The 23282-nt window shown below is 32.6% G+C and overlaps 1 protein-coding gene and 1 pseudogene across 2 annotated transcripts; both read right to left on the bottom strand.

Annotated features, from left to right (window-relative positions):
- Window positions 1-3725: 3725 nt before the first annotated feature.
- Window positions 3726-8557, bottom strand: LOC149497859 (uncharacterized; annotated as a pseudogene). The gene is made up of 16 exons (XR_016319900.1): window positions 8313-8557; window positions 8168-8225; window positions 7954-8075; window positions 7550-7600; window positions 7339-7461; window positions 6867-6986; window positions 6646-6781; window positions 5833-6004; window positions 5461-5607; window positions 5213-5319; window positions 5021-5102; window positions 4774-4915; window positions 4494-4652; window positions 4295-4408; window positions 4062-4191; window positions 3726-3982 (listed from the first exon to the last, which is right to left on the bottom strand). The product of XR_016319900.1 is annotated as an uncharacterized LOC149497859 (transcript).
- An 8110-nt stretch (window positions 8558-16667) lies between these two features.
- LOC149497858 (uncharacterized) lies at window positions 16668-21741 on the bottom strand. Its single transcript, XM_089719827.1, has 16 exons — window positions 21504-21741; window positions 21359-21416; window positions 21145-21266; window positions 20741-20791; window positions 20530-20652; window positions 20057-20176; window positions 19836-19971; window positions 19028-19198; window positions 18658-18804; window positions 18414-18520; window positions 18222-18303; window positions 17974-18115; window positions 17691-17850; window positions 17489-17605; window positions 17259-17385; window positions 16668-17179 (listed from the first exon to the last, which is right to left on the bottom strand). Exons 1-16 carry the CDS (start codon window positions 21614-21616, stop codon window positions 16940-16942), a joined length of 2016 nt encoding a protein of 671 aa, XP_089575953.1. The 5' UTR covers window positions 21617-21741; the 3' UTR covers window positions 16668-16939.
- Window positions 21742-23282: the final 1541 nt, after the last annotated feature.

The raw sequence follows: 23282 nt of genomic DNA, 5'->3' as shown, positions 1-23282 counted from the left end.
ATGCAAGCAAATATTTCCACGTGCATGCAAATAGAACGAGATTTCTTCATATTCATGTGTTAACCCCTTTGTAAAAAAGTGCGGAAAATGTCAAAAGGAAGAAAAATCCGCACTCAATTCAATATTTTCTCTCCTCTCCTTTCCAAACAAAGTCTATAAATTTCGAAGAGAACTACAACAAAATGAGATGATCTTTGCATTATTTATAAGCAATAAATAACCAATTTATGGTAATGAGCAACGCAAATTGAGAAAATTACGGCAGTAATGTGTGCCACAAATCTAAAATTATAAAGTTATTAATTTAGGTATTTGCTTTCACAACCAAGAGAGGATTAGCATTATTTAGGTTTCTAATTATGGTTGGATTTATAACAAAACTTTCAATAAAACTCGCTTAGACTAGGCTTGTAACAAGTTTTATATAGGTACAAAAACTTGATCGTTGAACTCTATTAAAAAGATTCAACAACAAATTCGCTCTTGTGCAAGCTAAATTAATCTTATGCGATAAAATCTGGTGAAAGATTATGCGATAAAATCAGAAGAAATGAATCTCATAAAATTTGTATGTAATTGCTTAATTAGAAATCATTATTCTGAAAACATGATCGGTCCGACGGTTCAACTACAGACCGGACTACGGTTGGATAATAAAATCGATAGCTTTAACGCAGGTGTAAACCGGTGAAAATCTGATGAAAATCGGTGAACCAAACCGGCACTTAGTGCGGTTCGATTCAAATTCTGGGTTTTGTCTCAAAATATGGGCCTCTTAAAATTCGCCCTACTGTTTTTTAGCTTTTGAGCCTCTTTATTTCTAAACCCAAAATCTTAATTTGTTAACCAAAATAACTAGAGCGCCCAACTTTAAAGTCCAATTGAAAAGTAATATTAATTTTGTGGTCACGAAATTCTCTTTTGAAACAAGAGAATGCTAATAATGTTTTAAGATCCGTTTAGTTCTTTTAGTTCATGAGATTAGGTTTTCCTTCGTAATCAACTACTGAGTTTATGATATGTTATTGTTATAAGTGTTTGGTCAAAGATTTATTTATTTCAGATTTTTTTTTTCCTTTTTCCTTTTGTGTACGCCAGAATTATGATGTTTTATTATGATATTATCCATTAAACCCATTCTCTTCACATCTTTTTTATGTAACTAATAAATTCAATAACAAAATGATAAATTTGATACAACATAGTTTTTTTTTTTTTTTTTTTTTTTTTTAAAAATGAAGATTGAGTATAAATTATTTAAAAACTTTTGACATTTTACATCGTTGGTCTTATATTGAGAGCCTAGACAATGGTATGAAAAAATATATATACATTTTGTTAGTGTTAGGAAATATTTTGAACATAGTATAAAATTTTTCTTTTTTCATCTTTCTAAATTTGAGCTCATTTTTTTGCCTAATTAATTTCTTCAATTTCCACGAGCCTACCACAATTCAAGGCCCACTGAAAAACCAGCCGTGTTCCCGCGCTTCGCGTGCGGATGTTATATAATGTTTAAAAATAAAAATTTTATGTTTATTATAACAAATATTTATTTTCAAGAATCGAAATATTCAATATATTATACTTACTAATGTCCAAAACATAAAATGAAAATTAATTTTTTGCTCACATTCTCGCAAAACGATCAATACATTAACATATACATATATATTTCAAGTTTATAATGAAGCTTAAAATTTTTAATTTCTAGAAATATTTTAATAGATTGTAAAATAATCTTTATAAATTGTTTGAATTCATTTTAAATAAATAATCTAAAATCTCAGCATAAATCCAACAAATATTAAATTTTTTTAAAAAAATTTCCTCAAAGTTTTCCTTCATTTGGAATAGGTTGAGATGTACTGTCATCTTTCCCAGCAAACAAAACATAAACGTCAATTGTGTCATAAACTATTTCTCTATCACACATAATGACATTAGAAAACGAATTTTAATCTAATAGTTATAGAATAATTTATAAACAACATAATCAGGCCTTAGTCGATTATCGAAAACTGAATACACTCCATAATTCCGGCGTCAAACCATATTGATCAAGCTCACGTCAATAAAATGCCATGAAAATAATATTGCATTGTTTGCAAAAAATCTATTTCTTTTTGTTGAAAGTATGATTTGATTGTATTTATATTTTCATTTATATTAAAATAGGCATCCATACAAAGTCCGTTACGGCGAAGAAACGAAAATGAAGAAAATAAATATTAATGATGCTGTAAATTATTTAAAAAAAGAAAGTGAAAAGTTTTTAAAATATTAATGATATTATTAATTTTTTAAATCCAAAGATATTATTAATGATATTAATTAAGTTGTCTATTGATTATAATAAAATAATTTTTAAAAATGTAAAAATTATTTTCAACTCAATATATTAACATTTCACCACATGAGCATTTTGACAATCAAAAATTATGCCACGTAAGTTTCTACGCTGCTCTTTTTTATACTATGCAGACTCACTTATAAAACAGCTTTGGGATGCACCAGATCCAATTCCTTGATCACGTCCAACAATCCAATTGAAAAAAAAAAAAAGGTAATAATACAACTTGGTTCCATCTTGTTTGGTAAATATACAGGGCATTTTTTCAAGTTTAGCTATGTTAAACCATTTAGTCCTCTTTCTGAAGGGTATTATTTTCGCTATTAAATAAGAAACCAACTAATAGTACCACGATATTAAATGTGAAAAAATAAATAGTTAAATACCATGATATTTAACCTCTAGAAAGATACTTTTTTGGACGATATGACTAAATAGTTTACTGGGATTAAATCTAACAGATTAATCCGTAAATCTTATGTGTCTTCATGGAACTTTGCCAATATTAATGGAAATATCACATATTTTACGGAGAAAAACTTCCACTTGGTTTTCATTTTCCGTTGTCATACTAAATATTTCCCATTTTAACATGTAAATTAAAAGCCCAATTCAAAATCAAACACAACAGAATCCTTCCTGTCATTCGGGAACACATGAAATATTTTTCATCGCGTGGAGCTCATACAAGGGAAGCTAAGTACTCATTTGATATGAAATATGAAAGTTTGATCGACAAATGAACGAGAACAGAGATGTAGATAAACCCGCTGGATTGAACAATCTCTCCTTTTGTTTAAATTAAAAAAAAACATAGAAGTAAACAAAAATTCAAAGTAAGGATTGAATAGAGGGGAATTTCATATGCGTTAACATTTTTAGTATTTATTAGAGAACTAATGAGGTAGAATATCATTAGAGATTACAACATTAGAGGGTACGCTTCCCCTGTATATAACATATATAAGGGAAGCTAAGCACTCACTTCAATGAAATTATGAAAGTTTGATCGTTAAATGAACAAGAACAGAGATGTAGATAAACCTCCTGGATTCAACAATCTCTCCTTTTGTTTAAATTAAAAAAATGTAAGTAAACAAAAATTCAAAGTAAGGATTGAATAGAGGGGAATTTCATATGCATTAACATTTTTAGTATATATTAGAGAACTAATGAGCTAGGATATCATTAGAAATTATAACGTTAGAGAGTAAGCTTCTCCTGTATATAACGTACTCCAAAACTGAGACTTTTTACTCTCCACATCTTTTATAAAACCTGAAAAAGGCCAATTAAGCCGTACCCCATTGACTTATTGACATTAATTTTGGATTCTGTCATGCTTAAAAGTATATAAAAATAACTTAAAAAATTTGGAGCTGACGAATCAGGTACTTGTTGGCCCTTCCAAACGAATGTAATCATACATCACACCAGAAAAAGGCTGCGGCAACTCTTGTCTGAGTCAAATAAACTGTATTTTTTCCATCGACAAGTACATCATTCGGCACATCAATGGTATAAAACCAGTAGATCCCATGAATTCCATGCCTCGCTATTGCATTGTCTTTGCCTACTAGCCCTGTTGTGAAAAGAGGGTCGCTTGGCAGCTGCGTCGTTGAACCTCACCTTAATTATGAACAGAGTTTAAGTTAACTTCCCATTTAGTAAAACTTTGCGAGTAATAATAAGAGAGGATTTATAGCACCTGTATCTCAGCTTCAGATGCTGATGCTAAGGCTAATTGCATTGTGTAATTTCCAGTTCGAATCACAGTTTGGAGCTCGAAAGTTATTTGCCATGTGGTTGGGCTGTACACATCTTTCCCAGTATTTCTGCAATGCAAACAACGAGTTTTCGTTCATGGATATTACATTTATCTTCGGGATTGTAATCTCTTTAATATAAAAGTTTCAATCAATGATGAGATAAAATACCTTGGAACAGTGAATAAAAAACCAATCTTTGCTGCAGTTACTAGTGCCGACATTGTATACGAGATCTTCTTTAGGATACAAGTCGGTGTATCGTTGCCATAATCCATATTGCCTAAACCTACATATTAAAAAGAAGTTTATATGTTAAGGAATATTGTTTACGTGCCAGGATTTGGAACTGATAATTGTTGATGAGAGCTAACTTTTCGGTTGGCTGGTCGATGAATAATTTGTTTGTAAGTGTTGGCTCTGGGTCCGGACAAAGAACTCAGCAGCTGATCGGTCAGCATACCCTATTTCCCATATGGTTGGCCCCTTTCTAGGAGATTCATAGTTGAGGACACCTAATTTAGTATTGCTTCCTGCATTTAGAAATTAATTACCAATTAATTTTTGAAATTAAATTTACCAACTAAAGCAAAAAAAAAAAAAAAAAAGAAGAAGAAGAAGAAGAAGAAGAAGAAGAAGGAAAGGACAGCGTACCTGGTGTAATGGCGATGTTCTCACCGTACTTGTAGCCTCCAACAAATCCAGGAACCCATGCATACAAATTATAAGTTCCAACTCGGATATTTTCAATTGTGAAAGACCCCTCCTTATCAGCTTGAGTCCAGAATTGATAACCCTAAAATAAAATAAGAAAAGATAAAATATTAGTAATTGGAAGTAAGTTTTTTCCAATTTTTGCTTCATAGATAATTAAAAGAGATAAAGGTTATGGAGGGTTAACCTTGGTCTCAAATTGCCATGAATTTACATCTCCTGGAGCTGCCAAGCCCACATGAGCACCACTTGCCAATTTGGAATCCCCTCTAATTAATAGTAAAAAAGTTCGAATATGAAAGTGTATTAATTGTTGCAATATTCAGAAATTGTTAGTATTAATCAAAGAATAATAATAAAGAAAAAGCTTATGACATACTCATTTTGTATTGTTATTTGCCCTGAGACAGTTCCTCGTTTATCAGAATAAGGAAAATCTTCTGATTGAGTAAAATTGTATGGCCAACTTTCAACTTCCACTGACATCTAATTATTGACATGAATGGTGCATATTTGAAGGAAAAAAAAATTAAAAATAAAAAGTTATTAATAAGATCGGTTACATTCTGCTGGTAATAAATATTTTCATTTAGTTCGAAAAATAAACATCATGTGTTAATAATCTACCTGTCTTTTAGCATCATCCCAAAGTGCTTTTTGATCAGCAGTTGGGTTGGAATTAAGATAAATAAAAACAGGCCCAAAAACCATTTTCCACGGCTCTTCATAATTTGTATTTGCATACTTTCCCAGATAATGACAACTAGTAAACATCTGCATATGCATAAAAATGATATTTAAAATATTAGTTATAACGTAATGGTATGTTATTAGCGAACATATAAACATGATTTTAGGTTTCATTATTCTCAATAACATCAAAATTGTATTTTATGAATTAATGGTGAAATTTGTAAAATAACGCTATTCTAATTTGTGCTTTTACTTCAAAATAAATTCTTTCTTTTGTCGGTCAATAAGCCTATGGTATAAACTTACGGATAAAATAAATGGACCAGCATGAGCTGTCAGTTCTTGTCTAAAGGGTCCGCCCTGTACAGTACTCATCAGTGGGTCGGATAACCCAAAATCCCATCGCCGGATCTTGTGATATCCACCCATACACTTTGCTATCTTTGCGATCCATGGAATACTGATACTTGTCATCCACCTAATACATTCCATTATATCATAACATTAAGGAATTTCAACCCATAATACATGAATCCATATGTATTTAATTAAAAAGTAAAAGTTAATTAAAGAGCAAGGTCAAACTATATGTCTATTTACAACATATAGTTTCGTTATGTAGTTAAAAATAGCAAAATTCAAAATTAAGCATGAACGTAGTTTCAGAATCACCGGATTTGATTTCAGAATCGTTGATTTCATTTCCGTTCTCATTTAAAATCCAATTCGATAAGAATTTTCCAGTTTTATGAAGCTATTTTTTGAATTATAACTAGAAATAAATGATAACAACAATAATAATAAATAGTATTGTTAAATTTCTAAACCAATTTACCAAAGTCTTCAAATTTATCTTAAAAAGTATAATAAAATAAAAAAGCAAATTGGGATTTTTTTAAAAAAAATATTCTTTTCACGGTTGCAAATCCAAACTGCCGATTTAAAATCAAATTCGCCGATTCTCAGTTTAAAAAAATGAAAAATCGAAATCGAACTGTAAATACACAGTTTCTATTACGGTTTGAAATTAAAAACCGTTTACCACAATTTGGTACTGATTTCGGCTAATTCAAATTCATTTTAAGATCGAACCATGATCGTGCTGTCCAAAACCTATACCTCTCCTTGCAATTTAGGATCGGCTGTTTTGGTCAAGAGAACAGCTTCAGGATATGCTAGAGGTTGACTGCTTTCACGATCTTGAAATGTAGGCATGATCCTTTGTATGTTGTCTGATATCGCCATATAGTTGAACCTAATCATTGAAAATTATAGACCTTATATATGTGTCATAAAGCACTTCGACAGTAAAAATAAGTTAGAACAAAAGCTTCAGTTACTTCTCATTTTCCAGTTTGAAAACAACCCTAATTTGATCCATGCTGACGGCAGGCCACCCTTCCAAACGTTCCATTATAATATATGTGTAAAATCCGGAGCTGCCACGCCGCAATATATACCTACAAAAAATCAATTAGACTCGGACTGGAATCGATCTTCTAAACTAGTCCTAGGATTATTAATTTTGGTTTCAATCAGAACCATGAGACCCAATTTAGTCTCCTATAATTTTTTTTTTCACAATTGTTACTTTCGTCAACAGTTCCTGTTAAAACAACGGAAAATAGAATCTGGAATAGAACTCAGGCTCTTAATTTTGGTTTGATTCAAAATTAAAACTTTCGGACCGATTTTTATCCAATTATCCCCATTAGATGTTCAATTTAGTTCTAATTCTAGCTAAACCCATGCTAACCCTACTACCGATATATCTTTTTTCATGGGAAAAAAATTATCATGAGAAAATCATACCTTTTGTCGACGTTTAGAGGAACTGCCCTAGCATCTTTAGTGGAAGTATCCCATTTTTTGTTGAACGATACTTCCACTTGGTCTTCATTTTCCGTTATAACACTAAAACTTGCTGCTTCTAGCCTGCAAATTATTCATGTGCGATTCAAGTTTAGAAGCAACATGTATATGAGTCCTCATTATATAGTTGCTTGTTCAAGAGGCAATTTACTTGTCAAAAATGTCCTCAGCCCCTGGTTTGTACCAAACAATGTCCCAGTAACTGCGTTGCGAATAAAATTTTTGTTAGGACATAATTAGTGTAAGATAAAATAAAGGAATTGAATCTTGTAAAATGAAACTAATCTAATAAATAGAAAGTTCATTTTATTAATATTGTCAGATACTATTAGGATGTTTTTTCTTTGATATTAACGAGACATAAATTTTCATCCCGCTAAGTTAGTACTAAATATTGATCGCGTCCGACCGTCCACTAATGGATGAAGCATTTTTAGGCAGTATCTGCTCTATCCATAAAATTCGAACTCTCACCTTATTAAGATATATTAAAAAAAAAAAAAGTTTAAAAATGCTTTGACCAAATGAGAAGGATAAATGCTTATATATGCATACCCACGATCATCTACATCATTTTTAGGTTCCAGTATGTTCTCAACTCCATTATATTTTACTGCAAGGACAAAACCACCTGGCTTGGATAAAGTGACTTGAACAATTCCATTGTCGATCACAACCTAAAAAGAGATATCCAATTTTTATTTGTAGCCTGGTATGAAAAATAATAGGTTTTTAAGGAAAGAAAAGAAAATTAATAATTCATAGTTACAGATTCAGGCTCTTCACGCAATACAACTCCAGAGGACGAGTCGGCGGCCAAAATATTCCTACAAACAAAGGAAACGTTAACTCTTAAGAAAAATCTAATTAAGATATGTAAAATAATTTTTTAATTAAAATAAGTAAATTCCTACCTCTGAGAAAAACTGAGTGGAGAACAAAAACTCACTTGCATTACATTTAGTAACCATATGCAAGCAAATATTTCCACGTGCATGCAAATAGAACGAGATTTCTTCATATTCATGTGTTAACCCCTTTGTAAAAAAGTGCGGAAAATGTCAAAGGAAGAAAAATCCGCACTCAATTCAATATTTTCTCTCCTCTCCTTTCCAAACAAAGTCTATAAATTTCGAAGAGAACTACAACAAAATGAGATGATCTTTGCATTATTTATAAGCAATAAATAACCAATTTATGGTAATGAGCAACGCAAATTGAGAAAATTACGGCAGTAATGTGTGCCACAAATCTAAAATTATAAAGTTATTAATTTAGGTATTTGCTTTCACAACCAAGAGAGGATTAGCATTATTTAGGTTTCTAATTATGGTTGGATTTATAACAAAACTTTCAATAAAACTCGCTTAGATTAGGCTCGTAACAAGTTTTATATAGGTACAAAAACTTGATCGTTGAACTCTATTAAAAAGATTCAACAACAGTTCGCTCTTGCACAAGCTAAATTAATCTTATGTGATAAAATCTGGTGAAAGATTATGTGATAAAATCAGAAGAAATGAATCTCATAAAATTTGTATGCAATTGCTTAATTAGAAATCATTATTCTAAAAACATGATCGGTCCGACGGTTCAACTACAGACCGGACTACGGTTGGATAATAAAATCGATAGCTTTAACGCAGGTGTAAACCGGTGAAAATCTGATGAAAATCGGTGAACCAAGTCGGCACTTAGTGCGGTTCGATTCAAATTCTAGGTTTTGTCTCAAAATATGGGCCTCTTAAAATTCGCCCTACTGTTTTTTAGCCATTGAGCCTCTTTATTTCTAAACCCAAAGTCTTAATTTGTTAACCAAAATAACTAGAGTGCCCAACTTTAAAGTCCAATTGAAAAATAATATTAACTTTGTGGTCACGAAATTCTCTTTTGAAACAAGAGAATGCTAATAATGTTTTAAGATCCGTTTAGTTCTTTTAGTTCTTGAGATTAGGTTTTCCTTCGTAATCAACTACTGAGTTTATGATATGTTATTGTTATAAGTGTTTGGTCAAAGATTTATTTATTTCAGATTTTTTTTTTCCTTTTTCCTTTGTGTACGCCAGAATTATGATGTTTTATTATGATATTATCGATTAAACCCATTCTCTTCACACCTTTTTTATGTAACTAATAAATTCAATAACAAAATGATAAATTTGATACAACATAGTTTTTTTAAAAAAAAAAAAAAAAATAGAAGATTGAGTATAAATTATTTAAAAACTTTTGACATTTTACATCGTTGGTCTTATATTGAGAGCCTAGACAATGGTATGAAAAAATATATATACATTTTGTTAGTGTTAGGAAATATTTTGAACATAGTATAAAATTTTTCTTTTTTCATCTTTCTAAATTTGAGCTCATTTTTTTTGCCTAATTAATTTCTTCAATTTCCACGAGCCTACCACAATTCAAGGCCCAATGAAAAACTAGCCGTGTTCCCGCGCTTCGCGTGCGGATGTTATATAATGTTTAAAAATAAAAATTTGATGTTTATTATAACAAATATTTATTTTCAAGAATCGAAATATTCAATATATTATACTTACTAATACCAAAACATAAAATGAAAATTAATTTTTAGCTCACATTCTCGCAAAACGATCAATACATTAACATATACGTATGTATTTCAAGTTTATAATGAAGCTTAAAATTCTTAATTTCTAGAAACATTTTAATAGATTGTAAAATAATCTTTATAAATTGTTTGAATTCATTTTAAATAAATAATCTAAAATCTCACTATAAATCCAACAAATATTAAAATTTTTTTAAAAAAATTTCCTCAAAGTTTTCCTTCATTTGGAATAGGTTGAGATGTACTGTCATCTCTCCCAGCAAACAAAACATAAACGTCAATTCTGTCATAAAATATTTCTCTATCACACATAATTACATTAGAAAACGAATTTTAATCTAATAGTTATAGAATAATTTATAAACAACATAATCAGGCCTTAGTCGATTATCGAAAACTGGATACACTCCATAATTCCGTCTTCAAACCATATGGATCAAGCTCACATCAATAAAATGCCATGAAAATAGTATTGCATTCTTTGCAAAGAATCTATTTCTTTTTGTTGAAAGTATCATTTGATTGTATTTATAATTTCATTTATATTAAAATAGGCATCCATACAAAGTCCGTTACAGCGAAGAAACGAAAATGAAGAAAATAAATATTAATGATATTGTTAATTATTTAAAAAAAGAAAGTGAAAAGTTTTTAAAATATTAATGATATTATTAATTTTATTAATTTTTTAAATCCAAAGATATTATTAATGATATTAATTAAGTTGTCTATTAATTATAATAAAATAATTTTTAAAAATGTAAAAATTATTTTCAACTCAATATATTAACATTTTACCACGTTGTAAAGGACATTTATCGGATGTGTATCTTGTAACAGATTGTAACAACTCCCTTTAGAATAGGTTAGTTATAACTTCTTTTGTGTATATATGTAACCTATTTTGCTGCGAATTAAATAATGAGAAGGAGTCTATCATTCTGCTCCTAATTCAAATATGTATACTTTCTACCGGTTTCTTTAATTCTCTTCATGGTATCAGAGCATAAACAAAGCTCACTACGATGATGTCTCCCGACGATTTAGCGAAGATTCTCGCTGCGATTAACACCAAAAATAATGCGGACGATCCGTATCATGTAAACCATTCCGAAGCTCCTGGGTTCAGCCTTGTTAACACGCCTCTGACGGGACAAAATTATCTTTCCTGGAGTCGATCCGTTCAAATCGCTCTTCGAGCAAAGAAGAAACTCGGATTTATCAACGACAAAATCAAATCGCCGTCACCGGAATCTGATGATTATGACAGATGGTTGACAGCAGACAGCATGGTAGTCTCCTGGTTGTTGAACGCTATATCCAAAGACATCTCTAATGCGTTTGTATTCTGTAAGAATGCAAAGGCTCTTTGGGACGAATTAAAACAGCGTTATGGAGAGAGTAATGGGCCGATGATTTACCAAATTGAACGAGAAATCGCTGGTTACAAACAAGGTAATAGTTCTGTTACAGATTATTATACCAATCTGAAACGCAGGTGGGATGAGTTGAGTTGCTTAGCTCCGTTACCTTTTTGTTGTGATTCTAGTACTGCGATTGCCGATTATGATAACAATCGGCTGTTGATGCAATTTTTGATGGGGTTAGGTGACGAATATGACAACGTGAAAAATCAAATTCTGCTCCAAGACCCATTACCTTCCCTTAATAAAGCATTCTCTATGATCATAAGCGTTGAAAAACAACGGGAGGTGCAAACTGACAGTACTGCTTCCTCTGAAACTGCTGCTGTTATGCTTGCTCAAAGGAATCCTATGGGAACTCGCGGCAGTGCAGGGGCTGGGTATACCAGAAATCTTTCTTCCGCAAGAAAAGAGGAACGTAAAAAACAGTATTGCTTTAAGTGCAAAACTACAGGTCATACCATTGATGACTGTTTTCTTATTCATGGATACCCAGATTGGTTCATCGAGTTGCAGCGGAAGAAGGGAGTGGATGTTCGCAAGTATTACAGTGCAAATAATGTTGTTCGAGTTGCACCAGCTGATAACCCCTTAAATTTGGTGGTGCCGAAGCAAAAGGGCATGGATTCTTTGAACACAGGAGTGCCCGATTATTTACTACAGGAATTTCAGAAATTTCTCACCGCCAAAGACAGCAGCAGTGCACACGTTGAAGGGGATGTCCAGAACGTGAACTTTGCAGGTACTTTACTTAATTCTGTTTTTACTAGCATTAATTTTAATTGCAAGGATAATTGGATAATAGACACTGGCGCAACAGATCATATTACACCACATCTCCATTTTTACGATCATGTTATTAAACTCAATCCACCCACAACCATCCGACTACCTGACAATTCCACACGATTGGTTACTCACATTGGTAATATCAGATTGAATGCCAGAATTGTGTTATACAATGTTCTGTATGTTCCATCCTTTAGTTGTAATCTTTTATCAATCAGTCTTCTCACAAGAACCTGTGGATTATCAGTGCACTCATTTCCTGAATATTGCTTATTCCAGGATTTACTGACTAGTGAAGTTTTGGCAAGGGGAACCGTGATCAGAGATCTTTATTATTTGGCGAAAGATTCTTTTTCTAAGCAAATAAATTGTAATTCTGTTGCTCGTTGTTCTGAGCATAATAAGCACTTGGCCTTGCTTTGGCATGCCAGATTAGGACACGTTTCTTTTAAACGTTTGAAATATGTGGATGGAGTTGCTCATTGTGATTATACTGAATTGATGTGTTCTGTCTGTCCTGTTGCAAAGCAAACGCGATTATCTTTTCCTACCAGTGTTATTTCTTCTGTGCACGTGTTTGATTTGGTTCATATTGATATGTGGGGACCATATAAATTGAAGTCAATTACCAATGCGGTTTATATGTTAACCATCGTTGATGATTACAGCCGGTTTTGTTGGACTTATATGTTGAAAACGAAAGACCAGGTCTTGCTTGCCTTGAAATCTTTCTTTAATTATGTGCTCACTCATTATGACAAACGGGTAAAGGCTATCCGAACAGATAATGGAACAGAATTTGTGAATGCTGCATGTAGCTCTTTTTTACAGGACCATGGCACTTTACACCAAAGGACTTGTGTTTATACTCCTCAGCAGAACGGCGTTGTTGAACGGAAGCATCGGACGCTTTTGAACATTGCTTGCACCTTGTTTTTTCAATCAAAATTCCCATCTATTTTCTGGTCTGAATTGTTGTTAGCTGCCACTCATATCGCCAATCGATTGCCATCAGAAAACCTGGATTGGAAAACTCCTTATGAACGGCTGCATGGGAAACAGGTAAATTATAGCTATTTTCGCACCATTGGATGTCTTTGTTATGCTACCAACACTGTACCCTATAAACAGAAATTTGACCCTCGAGCTTTCCCTTGTGCCTTGTTGGGTTATGCTCAAAATCAAAAGGCTTATAAACTCTATTGTTTAACCACCAAGTCCATCCTTGTTTCCAGAGATGTTGTTTTCGTGGAAAACATTTTTCCTTTTCATCAAACCAATCCAACAGATGTAACCACTTTTGTACTACCCATGTGTGCTGTTGATACTAATCCTACCTTTTCCGAATCTCAAATCACCAACACTCCACAACCTGAACCTACCCATGAGCCTACCTTACCGAGCACCGAACCTCCAACCTCTTTTCCTACCGCACCTCCTACCCATTTCCCAAATTTACTTGTTTCCCCGGCTCGAAATGATGGAATTCCATGCGAGGTGGATGATGCTGCTATTTCCCAAAATATTGTTCCTTTACCAGAAGTTCGGCGTAGCACAAGAACCCGACGACCACCTGCTTGGCTTAATGAGTATGCTACTAGGTGCCTCGTCCACTTCCCAAATTAATTTTACTACATCCCATATGTTTTTTATTGTGCAGTTGTCTAAAATTAAAGAACCTTGCAATTATAATGATGCTAAACAAAACATGAATTGGGTAAATGCCATGAATATTGAACTAGCTTCATTGGAACAAAATAACACTTGGATATTGACTGATTTGCCTCCTAATACTAAACCAGTTGGTTGTAAGTGGGTGTACAGGATTAAATATAATGCAGATGGCAGCATTGATCGCTATAAGGCTCGGCTTGTCGCCAAGGGATACAACCAGTTGCTTGGCTTGGATTATCTCCATACTTTTTCTCCAGTTGCAAAATTAGTTACTGTTCGTGTTTTCTTGACTATAGCAGTCGCCAACTCTTGGAATGTTCAGCAACTGGATATCAATAATGCCTACTTACACGGTACTATTGATGAAGATATTTATATGCAGGTTCCTCCTGGTTATGACAAAGCTGCAGAGGGACAGGTTTGCAAGTTGCAGAGATCTCTTTACGGGTTAAAGCAAGCCAGTAGACAGTGGAATAAAGAATTGACAACTTCTTTATTGAGCCAGGGATTCAAACAATCTTCGTTTGATCATTGTTTATTTACTAAAGGCTGCGGTGCTTCTTTTATTGCTCTCTTAGTTTATGTGGATGTTTGCTTAATTACCAGCCCATCTGTCACATTAATTTCAGAATTGAAGTCTTATTTAGATCACAAATTCACCATAAAAAATCTTGGGGATGTGAAGTATTTTTTGGGCATTGAGGTAGCAAGGACAGATGATGGTATGTTCTTGACTCAACATAAATTTATCTCTGAAATTATTCAAGACACTGGTCTTCAAGATGCAAAAATTGCGGACAGTCCTTATATTCAAGGCATGAAGCTTAGCACAGATATGGGGCATCCGTTGCAGGATCCGGGCAGTTACAGACGTCTTGTTGGCCGCTTACTATATCTGTCCATGACTCGCCCCGATATTAGTTATGCTGTTCAACAACTCAGTCAGTTTATGCAGGTTCCTCATCATTCACATCTAAAAGCTGCTCTTACTGTTGTCAAATATTTGAAAGGTACCAGTTTCACGGGATTATTTTTGTCGGCTAAAAATGACTTAAAGTTAAGAGCCTTCTCTGATGCAGATTGGGCGTCGTTTAGTGATTCTCGACGGTCCATTACTGGGTTTTGTATTTTTATGGGCACTTCATTAATTTCATGGAAGACAAAGAAGCAATCAACGGTTAGTCGGTCCTCGGCAGAGTCCGAATATCGAGCAATGGCATCTACTGTATGCGAAATTCAGTGGTTAACTTCTCTTTTAACTGATTTTCACATCCACATTGCTCGACCAATTCCACTTCATTGTGATAATAAGGCAGCCATTCATATTGCGGCCAATCCCGTTTTTCACGAGCGTACTAAGCATATTGACATCGACTGCCATGTTGTTCGAAGTCAATTGCAAGCGGGTTTGATTAGCACTCCGCATTTGCCATCAAATATGCAGCTCGCAGACATGTTCACAAAGTCCTTGCCCTCACATTCTTATCGCACTTTTGTCTCCAAGCTTGGGTTGGTTGATTTCTCCCCACCACCAGCTTGAGGGGGGGGGGGGTGTAAAGGACATGTATCGGATGTGTATCTTGTAACAGATTGTAACAACTCCCTTTAGAATAGGTTAGTTATAACTTCTTTTGTGTATATATGTAACCTATTTTGCTGCGAATTAAATAATGAGAAAGAGTCTATCATTCTGCTCCTAATTCAAATATGTATACTTTCTACCGGTTTCTTTAATTCTCTTCACACGTGAGCATTTTGACAATCAAAAATTATGCCACGTAAGTTTCTACGCTGCTCTTTTTTACACTATGCAGACTCACTTATAAAACAGCTTTGGGATGGACCAGATCCAATTCCTTGATCACGTCCAACAATTTAAGTGAAAAAAAAAGGTAATAATACAACTTGGTTCCATCTTGTTTGGTAAATATACCGGGCATTTTTGAAAGTTTAGCTATGTTAAACAATTTAGTCCTCTTTCCGAAGGGTATTATTTTCGCTATTAAATAAGAAACCAACTAATAATACCACGATATTAAATGCAAAAAAATAAATAGTTAAATACCAGGATATTTAACCTCTAGAAAGATACTTTTTTTGGACGATATGACTAAATAGTTTACTGGGATTAAATCTAACAGATTAATCCATAAATCTTATGTGTCTTTAGGGAACTTTGCCAATATTAATAGAAATATCACATTTTTTAGGGAGAAAAACTTCCTATTGATTTTCATTTTCCGATATCATACTAAATATTTCCCATTTTAACATGTAAATTGAAAGCCCAATTCAAAATCAAACACAACAGAATCGTTCCTGTCATTTGGGCACACATGAAACATTTTTCATCGTGTGGAGCTCATACAAGGGAAGCTAAGTACTCATTTGATATGAAATATGAAAGTTTGATCGACAAATGAACAAGAACAGAGATGTAGATAAACCCGCTGGATTGAACAATCTCTCCTTTTGTTTAAATTAAAAAAAAAAAAAAGTAAACAAAAATTCAAAGTAAGGATTAAATAGAGGGGAATTTCATATGCATTAACATTTTTAGTATTTATTAGAGAACTAATGAGGTAGAATATCATTAGAGATTACAACATTAGAGGGTACGCTTCCCCTGTATATAACGTATATAAGGGAAGCTAAGCACTCATTTCGTATGAAATTATGAAAGTTTGATCGTCAAATGAACAAGAACAGAGATGTGGATAAACCTACTGGATTGAACAATCTCTCCTTTTGTTTAAATTAAAAAAATGTAAATAAACAAAAATTCAAAGCAAGGATTGAATAGAGGGAAATTTCATATGCATTAACATTTTTAGTATATATTAGAGAACTAATGAGCTAGGATATCATTAGACATTACAACATTAGAGGGTAAGCTTCTCCTGTATATAACGTACTCCAAAAATGAAACTTCTTGCTCTCCACATCTTTTATAAAACCTGAAAAAGGCCAATTAAGCCGTACCTGATCGACTTATTGACATTAATTTTGGATTTTGTCATGCTTAAAAGTATATAAAAATAACTTTAAAAAATTTGGAGCTGACGAATCAGGTACTTGTTGGCCCTTCCAAACGAATGTAATCATACATCACACCAGAAAAGGCTGCGGCAACTCTTGTCTGAGTCAAATAAATTGTATTTTTTCCATCGACAAGTACATCATTCGGCACATCAATGGTATAAAACCAGTAGATCCCATGAATTCCATGCCTCGCTATTGCATTGTCTTTGCCTACTAGCCCTGTTGTGAAAAGAGGTCGCTTGGCAGCTGCGTCGTTGAACCTCACCTTAATTATGAGCAGAGTTTAAGTTAACTTCCCATTTAGTAAAACTTTGCGAGTAATAATAAGAGAGGATTTATAGCACCTGTATCTCAGCTTCAGATGCTGATGCTAAGGCTAATTGCATTGTGTAATTTCCAGTTCGAATCACAGTTTGGAGCTCGAAAGTTATTTGCCATGTGGTTGGGCTGTACACATCTTTCCCAGTATTTCTGCAATGCAAACAACGAGTTTTCGTTCATGGATATTACATTTATCTTCGGGATTGTAATCTCTTTAATATGAAAAGTTTCAATCAATGATGAGATAAAATACCTTGGAACATGAATAAAAAACCAATCTTTGCTGCAGTTACTAGTGCCGACATTGTATACGAGATCTTCTTTAGGATACAAGTCGGTGTATCGTTGCCATAATCCATATTGCCTAAACCTAGATATTAAAAAGAAGTTTATATGTTAAGGAATATTGTTTACGTGCAAGGATTTGGAACTGATAATTGTTGATGAGAGCTAACTTTTCGGTTGGCTGGTCGATGAATAATTTGTTTGTAAGTGTTGGCTCTGGGTCCGGCACAAAGAACTCAGCAGCTGATCGGTCAGCATACCCTATTTCCCATATGGTTGGCCCCTTTCTAGGAGATTCATAGTTGAGGACACCTAATTTAGTATTGCTTCCTGCATTTAGAAATTAATTACCAATTAATTTTTGAAATTAAATTTACCAACTAAAGCAAAAAAATAAAAAATAAAAAATAAAAAATAAAGAAGAAGAAGAAGAAGAAGGAAAGGACAGCGTACCTGGTGTAATGGCGATGTCCTCACCGTACTTGTAGCCTCCAACAAATCCAGGAACCCATGCATACAAATTATAAGTTCCAACTCGGATATTTTCAATTGTGAAAGACCCCTCCTTATCAGCTTGAGTCCAGAATTGATAACCCTAAAATAAAATAAGAAAAGATAAAATATTAGTAATTGGAAGTAAGTTTTTTTCCAATTTTTGCTTCATAGATAATTAAAAGAGATAAAGGTTATGGAGGGTTAACCTTGGTCTCAAATTGCCATGAATTTACATCTCCTGGAGCTGCCAAGCCCACATGAGCACCACTTGCCAATTTGGAATCCCCTCTAATTAACAGTAAAAAAGTTCGAATATGAAAGTGTATTAATTGTTGCAATATTCAGAAATTGTTAGTATTAATCAAAGAATAATAATAAAGAAAAAGCTTATGACATACTCATTTTGTATTGTTATTTGTCCTGAGACAGTTCCTCGTTTATCAGAATAAGGAAAATCTTCTGATTGAGTAAAATTGTATGGCCAACTTTCAACTTCCACTGACATCTAATTATTGGCAGGAATGGTGCATATTTAAGGAAAAAAAAATTAAAAATAAAAAGTTATTAGAGATGGTTACATTCTGCTGGGAATAAATATTTTCATTTAGTTCAAAAAATAAACACCATGTGTTAATAATCTACCTGTCTTTTAGCATCATCCCAAAGTGCTTTCTGATCAGCAGTTGGGTTGGAATTAAGATAAATAAAAACAGGCCCAAAAACCATTTTCCACGGCTCTTCATAATTTGTATTTGCATACTTTCCCAGATAATGACAACTAGTAAACATCTGCATATGCATAAAAATGATATTTAAAATATTAGTTATAACGTAATGGTATGTTTAGCGAACATATAAACATGATTTTAGGTTTCATTATTCTCAATAACATCAAAATTGTATTTTACGAATTAATGGTGAAATTTGTAAAATAACGTTATTCTAATTTGTGCTTTTACTTCAAAATAAATTCTTTTTTTTGTCAGTCAATAAGCTTATGGTATAAACTTACGGATAAAATAAATGGACCAGCATGAGCTGTCAGTTCCTGTCTAAATGGTCCGCCTGTACAGTACTCATCAGTGGGTCGGATAACCCAAAATCCCATCGCCGGATCTTGTGATATCCACCCATACACTTTGCTATCTTTGCGATCCATGGAATACTGATACTTGTCATCCACCTAATACATTCCATTATATCATAACATTAAGTTTCAACCCATAATACATGAATCCATATATATTTAATTAAAAAGTAAAAGTTAATTAAAGAGCAAGGTTAAACTATATGTCTATTTACAACATATAGTTTCGTTATGTAGTTAAAAACAGCAAAATTCAAAATTAAGCATGAACATAGTTTCAGAATCACCGGATTTGATTTCAGAATCGTTGATTTCATTTCCGTTCTAATTTAAAATCCAATTCGATAAGAATTTTCCAGTTTTATAAAGCTATTTTTTGAATTATAACTAGAAATAAATGATAATAACAATAATAATAAATAGTATTGTTAAATTTCTAAACCAATTTACCAAAGTCTTCAAATTTATCTTAAAAAGTATAATAAAATAAAAAAGCAAATTGGGATTTTTTAAAAAAAAATATTCTTTTCACGGTTGCAAATCCAAACTGCCGATTTAAAATCAAATTCGCCGATTCTCGTTTAAAAAAATGAAAAATCGAAATCGAACTGTAAATACACAGTTTCTATTACGGTTTGAAATTAAAAACCGTTTACCACAATTTGGTACTGATTTCGGCTAATTCAAATTCATTTTAAGATCGAACCATGATCGTGCTGTCCAAAACCTATACCTCTCCTTGCAATTTAGGATCGGCTGTTTTGGTCAAGAGAACAGCTTCAGGATACGCTAGAGGTTGACTGCTTTCACGATCTTGAAATGTAGGCATGATCCTTTGTATGTTGTCTGATATCGCCATATAGTTGAACCTAATCATTGAAAATTATAGACCTTATATATGTGCCATAAAGCACTTCGACAGTGAAAATAAGTTAGAACAAAAACTTCAGTTACTTTTCATTTTCCAGTTTGAAAACAACCCTAATTTGATCCATGCTGACGGCAGGCCACCCTTCCAAACGTTCCATTATAATATATGTGTAAAATCCGGAGCTCCCACGCCGCAATATATACCTACAAAAAATCAATTAGACTAGGACTGGAATCGATCTTCTAAACTAGTCCTAGGATTATTGATTTTGGTTTCAATCAGAACCATGAGACCCAATTTAGTCTCCTATAATTTTTTTTTTCACAATTGTTACTTTCGTCAACAGTTCCTGTTAAAACAACGGAAAATAGAATCTGGAATGGAACTCAGGCTCTTAATTTTGGTTTGATTCAAAATTAAAACTTTCGGACCGATTTTTATCCAATTATCCCCATTAGATGTTCAATTTAGTTCTAATTCTAGCTAAACCCATGCTAACCCTGCTACCAATATATCTTTTTTTCATGGGAAAAAAATTATCACGAGAAAATCATACCTTTTGTCGACGTTTAGAGGGACTGCCCTAGCATCTTTAGTGGAAGTATCCCATTTTTTGTTGAACGATACTTCCACTTGGTCTTCATTTTGCGTTATAACACTAAAATTTGCTGCTTCTAGCCTGCAAATTATTCATGTACGATTCAAGTTTAGAAGCAACATGTATATAAGTCCTCATTATATAGTTGCTTGTTCAAGAGGCAATTTACTTGTCAAAAATGTCCTCAGCCCCTGGTTTGTACCAAACAATGTCCCAGTAACTGCGTTGCGAATAAAATTTTTGTTAGGACATAATTAGTGTAAGATAAAATAAAGGAATTGAATCTTGTAAAATGAAACTAATCTAATAAATAGAAAGTTCATTTTATTAATATTGTCAGATACTATTAGGATGTTTTTTCTTTGATATTAACGAGACATAAATTTTCATCCCGCTAAATTAGTACTAAATATTGATCGCGTCCGACCGTCCACTAATGGATGAAGCATTTTTAGGCAGTATCTGCTCTATCCATAAAATTCGAACTCTCACCTTATTAAGATATATTAAAAAAAAAAAAAGTTTAAAAATGCTTTGACCAAATGAGAAGGATAAATGCTTATATATGCATACCCACGATCATCTACATCATTTTTAGGTTCCAGTATGTTCTCAACTCCATTATATTTTACTGCAAGGACAAAACCACCTGGCTTGGATAAAGTGACTTGAACAATTCCATTGTCGATCACAACCTAAAAAGAGATATCCAATTTTTATTTGTAGCCTGGTATGAAAAATAATAGGTTTTTAAGGAAAGAAAAGAAAATTAATAATTCATAGTTACAGATTCAGGCTCTTCACGCAATACAACTCCAGAGGACGAGTCGGCGGCCAAAATATTCCTACAAACAAAGGAAACGTTAACTCTTAAGAAAAATCTAATTAAGATATGTAAAATAATTTTTTAATTAAAATAAGTAAATTCCTACCTCTGAGAAAAACTGAGTGGAGAACAAAAACTCACTTGCATTACATTTAGTAACCATATGCAAGCAAATATTTCCACGTGCATGCAAATAGAACGAGATTTCTTCATATTCATGTGTTAACCCCTTTGTAAAAAAGTGCGGAAAATGTCAAAAGGAAGAAAAATCCGCACTCAATTCAATATTTTCTCTCCTCTCCTTTCCAAACAAAGTCTATAAATTTCGAAGAGAACTACAACAAAATGAGATGATCTTTGCATTATTTATAAGCAATAAATAACCAATTTATGGTAATGAGCAACGCAAATTGAGAAAATTACGGCAGTAATGTGTGCCACAAATCTAAAATTATAAAGTTATTAATTTAGGTATTTGCTTTCACAACCAAGAGAGGATTAGCATTATTTAGGTTTCTAATTATGGTTGGATTTATAACAAAACTTTCAATAAAACTCGCTTAGATTAGGCTCGTAACAAGTTTTATATAGGTACAAAAACTTGATCGTTGAACTCTATTAAAAAGATTCAACAACAATTCGCTCTTGCACAAGCTAAATTAATCTTATGTGATAAAATCTGGTGAAAGATTATGTGATAAAATCAGAAGAAATGAATCTCATAAAATTTGTATGCAATTGCTTAATTAGAAATCATTATTCTAAAAACATGATCGGTCCGACGGTTCAACTACAGACCGGACTACGGTTGGATAATAAAATCGATAGCTTTAACGCAGGTGTAAACCGGTGAAAATCTGATGAAAATCGGTGAACCAAGTCGGCACTTAGTACGGTTCGATTCAAATTCTAGGTTTTGTCTCAAAATATGGGCCTCTTAAAATTCGCCCTACTGTTTTTTAGCCTTTGAGCCTCTTTATTTCTAAACCCAAAGTCTTAATTTGTTAACCAAAATAACTAGAGTGCCCAACTTTAAAGTCCAATTGAAAAATAATATTAACTTTGTGGTCACGAAATTCTCTTTTGAAACAAGAGAATGCTAATAATGTTTTAAGATCCGTTTAGTTCTTGAGATTAGGTTTTCCTTCGTAATCAACTACTGAGTTTATGATATGTTATTGTTATAAGTGTTTGGTCAAAGATTTATTTATTTCAGATTTTTTTTTTCCTTTTTCCTTTGTGTACGCCAGAATTATGATGTTTTATTATGATATTATCGATTAAACCCATTCTCTTCACACCTTTTTTATGTAACTAATAAATTCAATAACAAAATGATAAATTTGATACAACATAGTTTTTTTAAAAAAAAAAAAAAATAGAAGATTGAGTATAAATTATTTAAAAACTTTTGACATTTTACATCGTTGGTCTTATATTGAGAGCCTAGACAATGGTATGAAAAAATATATATACATTTTGTTAGTGTTAGGAAATATTTTGAACATAGTATAAAATTTTTCTTTTTTCATCTTTCTAAATTTGAGCTCATTTTTTTGCCTAATTAATTTCTTCAATTTCCACGAGCCTACCACAATTCAAGGCCCACTGAAAAACCAGCCGTGTTCCCGCGCTTCGCGTGCGGATGTTATATAATGTTTAAAAATAAAAATTTTATGTTTATTATAACAAATATTTATTTTCAAGAATCGAAATATTCAATATATTATACTTACTAATGTCCAAAACATAAAATGAAAATTAATTTTTTGCTCACATTCTCGCAAAACGATCAATACATTAACATATACATATATATTTCAAGTTTATAATGAAGCTTAAAATTTTTAATTTCTAGAAATATTTTAATAGATTGTAAAATAAT

Source organism: Jatropha curcas, chromosome 3 (genome assembly GCF_041381405.1).
Source record: "Jatropha curcas cultivar XTBG-Jc1 chromosome 3, XTBG_Jcur_1.0, whole genome shotgun sequence".
NCBI lineage: Eukaryota > Viridiplantae > Streptophyta > Magnoliopsida > Malpighiales > Euphorbiaceae > Jatropha > Jatropha curcas.
This window is presented reverse-complemented; position numbering and strand designations above follow the sequence as displayed.

What these genes read in the sequence shown, in the direction of transcription:
- LOC149497858 (XM_089719827.1), bottom strand. Translation starts at nt 21,616, where the DNA reads ATGAATATGAAGAAATCTCGTTCTATTTGCATGCACGTGGAAATATTT. An exon ending in CATGGCAATTTGAGACCAAG is followed by an intron (nt 18,116 to 18,221) that starts GTTAACCCTCCA and finishes ATTTTATTTTAG; the next exon opens with GGTTATCAATTCTGGACTCA. An exon ending in ATCGACCAGCCAACCGAAAA is followed by an intron (nt 17,606 to 17,690) that starts GTTAGCTCTCAT and finishes TTTAATATCTAG; the next exon opens with GTTTAGGCAATATGGATTAT.